Source organism: Abrus precatorius, unplaced genomic scaffold (assembly GCF_003935025.1).
Source record: "Abrus precatorius isolate BTA unplaced genomic scaffold, Abrus_2018 Scaffold7, whole genome shotgun sequence".
Taxonomy (NCBI): Eukaryota; Viridiplantae; Streptophyta; class Magnoliopsida; order Fabales; family Fabaceae; genus Abrus; species Abrus precatorius.
The window spans coordinates 15,617,094-15,629,338 of NW_020874417.1; the positions used below are offsets into that span (position 1 = coordinate 15,617,094).

The following is a 12,245-nucleotide window of genomic DNA, read 5'->3' on the forward strand; positions in this document are numbered from 1 at the left end:
AAATGAGGGGGATATTGCTTAATTAACCCTAATTTGTTTTAATGAAATTCTTAACTTAGTTTGCTTAATCCTAAGTTAATTTCTAAGGTTGAGTAATCTTGGGGATGAGAGATTGGAGCCCATGTAAATTGCTTAATTTGTATGGGATATTAAGGTTAATTCTTGCTTTTTGAGTTACCCTAATTCAAAGGAAGAGGAAAAGTATTGAATCTTGAGAGGGATAGGGATAGAATTACATGAACAAACTAAGGATTGCATATTTCATTGATTGGATTCATTAATTTCATCACTTGTCTTTACATTAAAATTGGAATTACACAAAACCCCCTTGTCTTAATTGCTTTTATAGTAAATGTTCACAACATGTTCAATGTATGTTACAAACCAAAGTCGTTGGAAACAACCTAAGCTTACACCCTAGATACTACAAACTTTTTCTGCATATTTTGATGAAGGTTGATGATAAATATTTTTGCAAAACGAAATGAAAATATATCGTTCATTTGAGGCTGAGGACTAGTGGAGGTTTGCCGGTTAGTCCCTGCCACAGGAAGAGGGCTATATCCAGCGGGAAGCATTCAAGACCATCTTCCTAGGGAACTACTTTCCCTGTGACCTAAGGAAGCAGAAAGCTAGGAAGTTCCTTGAGCTGAAGCAAGGAAGTATGACTGTGGGAGAGTATGCAGCCAAGTTCCAGGAGTTGATGAAGTACTGGCCTTATTATCAGCATGGTGATGGAGAGGAGGATCTGTGTTTCGGGCTGCAGTCAGTGTGTTCCAACTGACAGACTTGCCCATCTTGGTGAGCAAGAGCAGAATTTTTGAAGCTAACTCAAAAGGGAAGACGGTGGACACTAGGGGAGCTAGTCCAGTGAGACATGATAGAAGACCCCCAAGGTTCTCAAAGGGGCCGTATTCAGGCTCGAATAGTTCTCAACCTGAGGGAGTTCCTCTCAAGAGAGGAGTAGCGAGAGTGGCTCAGGAATGGGTTCTTTCAGAGGACCGCTTAAGTGCTTCAGGTGTGGAGGGCCACACATGGTGAAGGACTGCCCACAGCCGAGGATAACTTGTAGCAACTGTGGGAAGTCGGGGCACGTTGCCAATGAGTGTTAGGCTGCCAAGAGGGGAGACAGTGCAAGTACAGCTCAGAGGTTGGAATTGAGAGGAAGTACGGGGCCAAGTACGGGGCAGAAGCCGAGTATTCCTGGTAGAGTCTTTGCTATGAGTGGAGCGGAGGCTTCACAGTCAGAAGAGATGATCCGAGGTAAATGCATTATTAAGGGTCGTTTGCTTGATGTGCTGTTTGATTCGGGTGTTATGCACTCTTTTATATCTGTGGACTGTATGAAGAGTCTGAATTTATATGTGACAGAATTATCATGTAATGTTGTGGTGACTACCCCTATAGGTAAGCCGGTTGTGACATCATGGGTGTGTTTGGGGTGTGCAATGAAAGTGAAAAGAAATCAATAACATCAATGTAAAAATCAAAGAGAAGTAAGGAGAAAATGCAAATCAAACCCTAGGTTAGACCTTTGGCTGTCACCCAAAGTTGACCTAAGCTCTACAAAGTGTTCCTAAAATAAAAAAAAATCTAAAAGTGTCAAAAGATCCTAACCCTAATTTTCAAAAATGAAGTGGGCGTCATCCATAGTGATAGTAGCTACGCGCAGCTCCCAGGTTTGTCATTCCTTCTGTAGTGGCTACTTTGCAAGTGATAGTGGCTACGCGCACTATGGTAACTGAAAGTGACTACGCGTAGCTCTACGTCAATTTGGCTCTTGCTATAGTTGTCACTATCACTTCTGATAGTGGGTACACGCATGTCTGTTGTATTTTGAGCTCTCTGTAACATCCACTATCACTTCTGAAAGTGTTCACTTTGGTCTGTCCTCTAGACCTGACTTGTTGTAGTGGTCACTATCACTTCTAAAAGTGATCACTTTCACCTCAAATTTTCTCGAAGGCCAAAAATCCTTAGAATAAGTCTGGAAATTCCTGCACAATTATTCAAATGATCAAAATTGTAACTTTTATCTATGTAAATCAATGTAAATTAACCAAAAGTTAATAAACTTATGATATTTAAGCAAAATGAGATTTCTATGTTATTTACACTTCTTAAGTCCATTTTTTTTATTAAGGAACACTAAAAAAACAAGTAAAAATCCAATAAAATGCGGATTCATCAATATTCTTGGGGATGTTATCCTCACTAGGTTTCTTAGATGATTTACTGTTGTATTTTTTCTTATAAGGTTTCTTTTTGGTTTCTACCTCCTTCTTGGGGTATTTTTTCTTTTTCTTGGTTGGACAAGCAGGTAGCCCAAATTGATCACAAAAAAGATGCTAAATCTCTTCTATTTTGGGCTTTTCCTTTGGCTAACTGCCTTTGTATCTTGTCATCTTGATAGATTTTTAAGGCAACTTTCTGGACATAAGAAATTAACTTACCATAACTAAGGCTATCATAAGGAATTTCTCCATTGACAGACTGGCTACAAATTTTATCTCTAACCTTATCTCCTAAAGATCCTAGAAGACCAGCTAAGATTTTTTCTTTCCTCCAGAAAGATTTTTTACTATCTTCCCTAATGTAAAATCTAGACAAAAAGGTGTCTATACCACCTAAAGTTCTACACTTAAGGTTTGACAATAATTCTGTAGATCTATCTCTCCATAAAGATGGATCTCCTATGAAATGTTGGGCGATTGTAAAAATAAGAGTATTAACAGCATCAGGGATCTGATCATCGTCATCAGTAATGACTTTCCCATTAATATCTATTTTAATAGCAAAGAAGATTTTGGTCTTTTTTTTTTAGTGAGATAGTTTTCCTACCAACCTTTTAATTGACCAGAAAATCCTGCGACAAGGATATTGACTATGGTTTCTTCTAGACATTCATGGGATGTTTGGTAAGCAATGGCTACCATAGACATGTGTTGTAGAGTATTCATAACGTTATACTCTGTCTGACCATGCATATTCCATTCATAGATGTTATTGGCACTAAAACTTTTAAAACTATGCTCATTGTGTTCTTCTATAAGAAGATCTGGAGCAATAGCCGTATTATAATAAAGTTTGCAAGGAGACCTCCAGTTTTTACTCGTTGTAATAACTGGATTTACTTCTAGATTGGAGACAGAACCTTCCTCAGATACTTAATCTGAATCTTGGTTATTGACGACAATATTTTTGGAAGACCTAGTTCTTAGTTTGCTACACTCTTCGAAAGTTTGAGTATCAGGAACAATTTTAAGTAAACTATTAATTTTACTCAATAGTTCATTGTCTTCTCCTAATTCTTTAAGCGGCTTGGATCTATTATTCTGCCTAAGCTCTAAGATCTTTTGTTTGGCTTTGGCACTAATCTTGAATGGTTTGAAAAGAGGTTTTTCTAGTTGAATTTAAGGAGAAGAAAATGCTTCTTCTTCCTTTTGTCTAATAGGAACAGCCAGAATCTTGTTTTTACTAATCTTGTCCCCTAAAACTTGAAGATATTTGTTGGTATAATTGGCTTGTTCCATGAGGCCTTGGATATCACTAGGGGAAATAGATTCTTTTGGATTTTTGGTTTTGAATGGCATAGTCATTACTAGATTACCACCATTATCTTTTTATTTAGGTAATTGGTACTAAGTTGATGGAGGCAGTTCACTTTGGACTATTTGTCCATCTTTGATCTGCTAGGAGATGACATTTGCAGTAGGATTGCTAATAATATCTACCTGCCAAGGATAATCTATATTATTTTTAATGGCATACGCATGAAACCAATCAAAGAAAGGAATATTTTGTTTGACCTTCTCGAGAAATTTGTAAAATTTCTCTTGGATATCTTTCCTATTGCTGTAACACCCTCTTTTCATTATTCAGTAAATTATGTTTTGTTTAATATTAAGTAATATTAGAATGCATTTAAAAGTGAGTATGGAAGATTTTTAGAGGAATTCTGGTGCAAGGAGTCTTGCTTAGGCGAGGCAAATCTCACTCAAGCGAGACTGAGCGCCCTGAAATATGATGTTGCAGGGATATCTCGCTCAAGCAAGATAGGATAAATTCAGCCCAACTATCACCTTGCCCAGGCGAGAGTGATCTCGCTCAAGCGAGATGAGATTTCGCTCAGGTGAGATGGGTCACTTAGGCGAGGACTCACAGGGGAAACATTCTGCTCTCTGGATGCCATCTCGCTTAGGCGAGATAGAGCTCAAGTGAGCACATTAGGAAATAGTAGACAAGACCACTGTCTGCGTATCTCACTCAAGCAAGATGTTCCTCGCTCAAGCGAGAGCGCACGGGGCTGAGGGGTATTTACGAGATTTTCAGCATGAAAATTTCATTTTCATTTCAAACTCACGTTCCCTTCTCATTTTCTTTGAACTCTCTCTTCCTTTTCTCCAGAGAAAAGCCTAAAAAATTTTGATTACTCTTCAAATCTGAGCTTGGACGTTGAATCTAAATGACTCCAAGTAAGTTTCTTCAGATTAAATTTCACTTTCTTTGATCATTTTTCATATTTTTCATTTCTTATGGATATCTCTTGGTATTTAGGAGAACTTCCATCTTTGAACTCTAACCTTCTTCAATATCTCTCCGTAAACTCGTCTTTAGGGGTAAGGAATGCTCTATTTTATTGCTCTATTTTAGTATTTATTTTGTGCACATTAGAGAACTGTATTATGGACATTTCATGAAAATGTGGTTGAAATATCTATGGTGTGAATAATGAATGGAAATATGCTTGTTTGATTGCATGAACTGATTGGTTATTTGGATTGAATGGTTGTTACATTTTATATGCAATATACGATGAGCAATCAATGTGAAATATTATCAAACTTGCTGAGTGATTATGATGTGATTTTATGTAATATGTTTGGATGAAATGATATTTGATCTGAAGGATTTAATAGTAGTAATTACATTAATAAGGGTATGAGTGAAATGGATTGGAATGGATTTAGTCTAGAAGTGCTTTACTTAGCACGATTTTATGAATGCGGAAAAGGATAACTTTGAGAATGACTTTAAGTATCGAATATGGATTGGATCTAGTGTGAATAGTTACAAAGATACACTGGGGTATAGAGTCTGGAGACGATGGAAATCTTAGGGAAACGTAGAGTTGTGAACAACATTCGTGTATGTATACACACTCTTTCTCAAAGTAAATGCGTCACATAGCCTCACACTCGTTTCCTGACTAGACTCCTAACTATGCCTTTGCTAAGGGGCCCCGATTATTATGTAGGTTGTATCTGTGAGCACGGGTTAACCGGCGACGATTTACCTAGTTGAATAGACCTCAAGAAATACTTGAGGCATCGATATATGTGATCACAGTATACTGGAAGTGCGTATCAGAATAAGGAAATAGATAATGTAAAATAAATTGTTGAGTTGGGTATAAATATGAATATGTTTGCAATATGAATAAGTGTAAAATTGAATATATTGTATTTATGTTATAAATTATGATTCTATGATAAATGTTTTGTAAATAATAGAATAGACGCTTATCCTTACTAATATTTTCAGGAAAACAAGATGACGAAGCCTCAGGAAAGAATTAGACTAATAGATAGTTCAGTACATAATAGGCTTAATTATGTATTTAATGAATATCAAAGAGTATGTTATTTTAAATTTGTTGTTCTTGTGGAAGATGAACCTAGGACTTTTGTTATGTTAGAGATTGATTTCTTTTATAGTATCCTTTTTTATTTTCCTAGCAGTAGAATACATCAGACCTTATGTATTTATATGTATAGTGGTAATATTAGAACTCCGGCAGCCCTCACCTATCTATTTACTTATCACGACCATGATAATCTTGGAAGACTGGCTAGATGGACCTTTGAGCTAGTGACTAGTACAAAGGTCACAACTAATACAGGTGATCGTTACCTTGGATCAGACGATGACCTTGATTTTGAAGATTTGGCTGAGATAGAGAGCTGGTATGAGGTTGATGAATAGAACCGGTCTTCAGTGTTGGGTTATGTTTGAGACTGCTTTAGGACTTAAAATTTGTTTATATGATGTAATTATTTTGGTTTTGTAAATATTATTTTAAGTTCCAGCTATTCTGACAAATAGTTTATAAATTATTATACTTGAGATATGATATGCATCTTCAGCTTCTCAAATTAGAAATTTGATTATGATTTATTAGTCTTTAAAAGTATTGTTGTTCCTTTATTATTGCACGTATAGGGAAATTTTGTTTACAATTGATGAATCCATATTTTTACTGATATTTTAGCATAATTCTAACACAATTGATAAGAAAAATATATGAAGAAAGCAGAAAAACTCAGAAAAAAAAGAGAAGGAATTGAAGTTTGTTTACATATGTAGTTATTTTAGCAATTGTAGAAATTTTGCTTAGAAATTAAGTTTTTAATCTTGTTTTTGAAGGAATAAATTGAGCAAGGATCATGGAAATGCAGGCTTGATGACAAGGAAGAAGAAAGAAGAAAGTCTGGACTCCAAAAACACAAGACCAAGAAAGTGCAGACTGGGCGTGATCACTATTGTCAGTAAAAGTGATCACTCCAGAGTTCAAAGAAGAAGAAAGCTTGGGCGTTATCACTTCTGCTAGGAAAAGTGAGAGATCCTATGAAGTCTCAGACTCAACATGCTGGGCGTTATCACTTTTATCAGTAAAAGTGAGCGTTCTAGAGAGGACAATATCAGGAAAAGCTCTACGTAACCACTATTATCAGCGAAAGTGAACTTTCTAGAGAGCCTTTATCTTGGCGAGTTGCGCGTAATCACTTTTTCTCATAAGAGTGATCACGCGCAACCACTTGAGCTCTGCGTTGTCACTTTTATCAGCAAGAGTGATAGTTCCAGAGAGCAGTCAATATCAGGAAAGTTGCGCGTGACCACTTTTTCTCATAAAAGTGTTAACGCGCAACAAAAAACCTTCTGCGTAACTACTATTTTTTGTAAAAGTGATGACGCGCAAATCTGGGAAATTATATAAATACCAGAAACGTTCCAGAATTGGGGGATTTTGTTCATTTTCAGTTTTGTTAGTTAGGTTCTCGTTAGAGGAAGTGAGAGAGAGGAGTGGAGATTCGAATCTTGGAGCTTCACGAAGAAGAATTGGAGTGGAGCAAGCTTCCATGGTGTTTCTGAGTTTCTTCTTCTCTTCTTCTCTTTCTTTTTCTTTCTCTGCTTTCATGGCTGTGTAATTTCTTCATAGTTAGGGATTGTAGACCTGAAATGAACATGTTGAATTGATTTGGATCTGAATTTCAAGCTTTGGAATAGATTGAGTGATTGATTATGCACTTCACGTGGAAATTGAATGGAAATTTGATTAACCAAATTCAGAGGAACTCTTGTCAATGGAAATTGAATTTGTTCTTCAGATCTGAACCAATCATCGAGATTATAGTTTTCTTAGGGATAAGAGGCTTTGATCTTGCAATCTTTTGGTTTCTTACACTTAAAGCAATATGACATTGAATCAGATCTAAGGAATTAGAATGGTTTAATTGAATGTTAGGTTCACTGAGTTAAGGAATTAACCTCTGAACAATATAACATGAAACTGATTGTCATTCTTTCCAATTGCTTGTTAATTCAGAACTTTATTGATTAAACATTGGAGTTTTGGTGAAGCAATTCCCTAACTATGGTTTCTCCCTCTGTTATTGTTATGTTTCTGCAAGTTGCTTTTACTTTCAATTGTTTTGGTTTGCTATTATTACATGTTACTACTCTCCTTTCAATTTTGGAAAGATCAAATGGTTATAATTCTATGAAGTGGTACTTGAAATCTAAATTCCCTGTGGAGACGATATTTAGATCTTAATTTTACTCATTACTTGCTGCAATCCTAGTGCACTTGCTAGTGTTAGATTGCGAACAACAACAACAAATCCACTTATAAAGTGACTTTTATTAACTTGTTAGAATAAGATTAATTAATCCTGGTTTATGACATTTATTATTTTTATTATTATTGTTGTACCACTAATATAAAAAAATATAAAATGGAAATTTTGTATAAACAAATATATCTTAAAGAAAATTTCATTGATTTGCTATAATAATGTCAATTATACACAAAATTCATATTTATCTCAAATTATTAATATTAAGTGTACGGATTTAAAATTTTAGGGTGTTACAATTGCTACCCTTGTAATTTTAGAAAAATCACTCTCTTTGAGGCTTCCACTCCTTAGAATAGAAATCATTCCTAAGGGTTTCCTTATCCATAACAAACTTATGAGATAATATCATAAGACTCATTAAGGGAGGAAAATGTTAAAGATTGGATACTTGGGTTTTCTTCTTCCTTATCGGTTTGATAAGTTGTTCTACGAATACTAGAGGAGGTGTCTAAACCTTGTAGGTTTATGTGAGAAGGAACATGAGATACTGATCTTAGTATCTCTGATCTAAAGATTTAAGATCTGGAACAGAAGGATCTCCTTGCAGAAACATAGTCAGATTGTTTATTAAAAACTTCTATCCTGGAGGAGAAGGAGTTTCTCCTATTGAAAGTTATTTCAACTTTCCCAAAATTGTCTTGGGTAATATCTTGAATTTGAGGAGTAGGTTGAGGTATAAAAGGCATAGCCTTATCCATAACCCACTTCTCTAGGAGAGTTACTTTATCCCACTTGGTTGTCTTAGGAAGGGATAAATCAGCCCTAGTCATATTTGTGATAAACAAGGTAGTTTCGCCTTTCTGGGGTTTGGGAAGGACTCTATATGCACAAGAGTTCATGACCTTATATTAAATCCTATAGATTAAGGCTGCGGAAATTGATCCCTCTTTCATGTCTAAGTCATGAAAGTGAATATTGAGGAATAAAGAGTCTAGAGTATTTTTGTCCATAATACTTACTGTTTTGTTTGGGTAACATTTGAAGTAAATAGGACCTTGTCCAAGACTAGTTTGTACTGTACCTATTAAGAAATCTTCAAACCTATTGTGTCTAATATCTCTAAGACATATTAAGACAGCAACATCTATACCTATGTCTATCAAAGGTTTAATGGCTACTTGAACACATCCTATATGTAGATATTTGTATTTTCTCATATGCTCACTCATCGAATGTTTCGATAAGAGATGAAATTCTTTTCCTATGCACAGTCTTGATAATGTAATTAGAACTGTTTCTTTTGACTTGATCATTAGGAACATATAATGTATCCTAGGATGTTTTTGGAATGGTCCAGTCATCCATACTTTGGTTAATCTCTTCAAAACGAACTTCTTCGTCAAAGAGATTATGTTAAGGTGTGATTTTAAAAAGATTAGGGTTCTCTGGTATCAGAGCCTGATGAGAAAGTAGGAATAGATCTATAGATTATTTATGACTGGTTCTCTAGATCTGGACCTAAATTTCATGTACAGTATTTCAATTTGGTAAGTTTACTTTTCATGAAAGATCTTTACTAGAAGTATAACAATTTTTAATTTCTTTTGAATGAAGTTGCGGTAGTAAATCTCATAGATGTAAGGCAATAAGACTAATTCAACGATACTCTATTCAAAAGAAAAGAAAGAACACACACATATATATATATTCTTATAAATGTAAGATAAGTATATTTACAAAAATAAAAATTAAGATTATGATAAAGTTAAATAACAATTTTAATATCTAATACTTCGACCAAAAGTTACAAAAAGTAGATAAAAAGTAAATTGAAGTTCACACATTCATTTTAAGTCATTTTTAATTCTAAAAAAAAAATGCGTGTAATTAATTACGAAAGATACGAAAGATAGTAAGTTTATTTAATAATTTACTTTTTTAAATAGAATGCTATTTTTTTACTTCAAGGTTGATTTATTAGTAAAAAATTATTTTAATATGCAAACTCATTTTATATACATGTGAGAATTTTTTGTGTTGGGATAATTAACAATTAAGGTTTTTATTGATTATATAAATTAAAAGTGTTATTTAAAAAGATTAAAAAAAAAAAGAGAGAGAGAGAAAATTTTAATAATAAAAAATTTCTTTATTTCTCTTTTTAAATATAATTTTACGTTTTTAAAAATAAAATATAAAAGCTAGTTTGTTAATTTAAGTTTTTAAAAATTATTTAAAAATATTTTTTTAATTTGTTAATTTAAAAATAATAAAAACTAGTTTGTTAATTTTTTTTTAAAAATGTTTTGATTTTGATTTTTTTCATTTCTCTTTTTAAAATAGTTTAAAATATTTTAAAGTATCAATGTTATTCACTTATTTTCTTTGAGATATTACTTATTTATATAATTTATATTTATTTATTAAAAATTACTTTAATTTTAAATTAATTATTATTTTTAGTTTAATTTTAGTTTATAGTTTATAATTTTCATAATTTATTAAACTCTATGTAAATTACAACTATTACTTTATAAATAAGAATATTTTTTCAGTTTAATATTAATTAGATTTTAATATTTTAATAATTTTTTAATTTAATATTTATTTTAAATATAAAAATATATTCAAGAAAATAAAAAATACTAAAATGAAATATCAAATATATATGTATAATTAATATTTTAAATAAAAACAAATAAATAAAACCAAACAAGCTTTTTTAATTTTATTTTCAAAAATAAATTTATCAAACAAGTTTTTGTTTTCATTTTCTCATCTTAAAACATTTTTAAAAACTAAACTAACAAACAAGTTTTATATTCATTTTCTTGTTAAAAATAATTTTTTAAAATAATTTTTATAATTTAAAATTTATTTATAAAAATATTAATTATTAATTTCAATTATTGAAAAATAACTATTACCAATATTTTTAGTATAATAAATTAAAAATATTAATTTTATTAACTATACATTATTAAATTCTAACTTGGGCAACTTTTCGCCGATAAAATATGACATTAAAAGTTCAAAGCTGTTAAAATAAAGAAATTCCGATAGATAAATTTAATGATAAAAAAATAAAATAAAATTTGTTCAACATAACATTAATATTTATTTAATTCAGTATATGAAAGAAATTTCAGATAAAAAAATAAAAAAAATAAAAAGTAAAATTTATATATTTTTATTTTAATAAATTATTAGTCCTTAAAAATATGATAACTTTTTATTTGTCCTATAAAAAATTTATTTGATTTTTATTTTTTACCTATATAAAAATATAAAAACATATTTGTTTGTATTTTTAAAAGGAGTTTTCTCTTTTTAAAATAAAAAATAAGTGTATTTTTAATTTTTTAAAAAATTATTTTTTAAAAATGCAAACAAACATGCTCTAAGTGATTTTAGTAGTTAATGAAGAACTAAAATCACCTATTTTTGTTAAATATAAAGACTAAAATTGAATAATTTTTTATAAAATCAAAATAAAAAAGTATAATATTTTTAAAGACTAATAATTTATTTTATTTTTTTTATGTTCACTTCAAGCTAAAATTAAATATTTTCATTTATTATAATGAAAGTGAATTTAGGGTTATGGATAAACTTTATGTGCCACATATAAAATTTAAATCCTAAAAATTGTCACTTTTAGTAACCTTTTGTTTTACTATAGTTTTCACATAAAAAATTAGTCATGTGTTTATAAGAATTTTCACTCTTATTATAAAAAATATATTATTTAAATGATAAATATTTTAGTTTTCTAAATTTTATAAAATATTAATTTTCTTAATTAAAGAAAATTTTCTTTATTCACATCTAAACTTTCCGAATTTCATGAAGCAGTTTTAACAATAATAATTTATTATATTTAGATTAATAATAAAATGATGAATGGTTAGCAACACAAATTTTAATAATCTCTTTAGTTGACAGTCTTAAGACAACCGCAAAATACGGGAGGATACTTACATCATTTAATAGTTAAAATTTAAATTAAAACTCATTAAATAATATATAAATTTAATATAAATGAAACTCTTAAGTATATTTTAATTTTTTGATGTTTGGTTAGACCGATTAAATATTCATAAAATCCAAAAATTTATTATAAGTATAATTTTTAGTATTTGTCTGTCACCTATATATATTATGGTATCTAGCTAACCTTTTCATTGCTTTTGTTTTGCTTTATCATGGATACCTCTATATTGTTCAATTACCTTTTAAACAACCCAGATGCTGCTGTACCGTTTCCATGGGTCAGATTTTATGATATTCAGGTAACTCTCACCATTTTGAACATTCAATGGTTAAAAAATGTATATATATTTTTATTAGTTAAAAGATTATCTATATTTTGGTTGTTTTAATTTA

General features: G+C 31.0%; 1 protein-coding gene across 1 annotated transcript; it reads left to right on the forward strand.

The window, feature by feature from the left end:
- Positions 1–664: 664 nt before the first annotated feature.
- On the forward strand, positions 665–5,985 carry LOC113871537. Its single transcript, XM_027508630.1, has 4 exons — positions 665–731; positions 788–987; positions 1,113–1,407; positions 5,903–5,985. Exons 1-4 carry the CDS (start codon positions 665–667, stop codon positions 5,983–5,985), a joined length of 645 nt encoding a protein of 214 aa, XP_027364431.1.
- Positions 5,986–12,245: the final 6,260 nt, after the last annotated feature.

What these genes read in the sequence shown, in the direction of transcription:
- LOC113871537 (XM_027508630.1), top strand. Translation starts at nt 665, where the DNA reads ATGACTGTGGGAGAGTATGCAGCCAAGTTCCAGGAGTTGATGAAGTAC. An exon ending in CGAGAGTGGCTCAGGAATGG is followed by an intron (nt 988 to 1,112) that starts GTTCTTTCAGAG and finishes AATGAGTGTTAG; the next exon opens with GCTGCCAAGAGGGGAGACAG. An exon ending in TGTGGTGACTACCCCTATAG is followed by an intron (nt 1,408 to 5,902) that starts GTAAGCCGGTTG and finishes CAACTAATACAG; the next exon opens with GTGATCGTTACCTTGGATCA.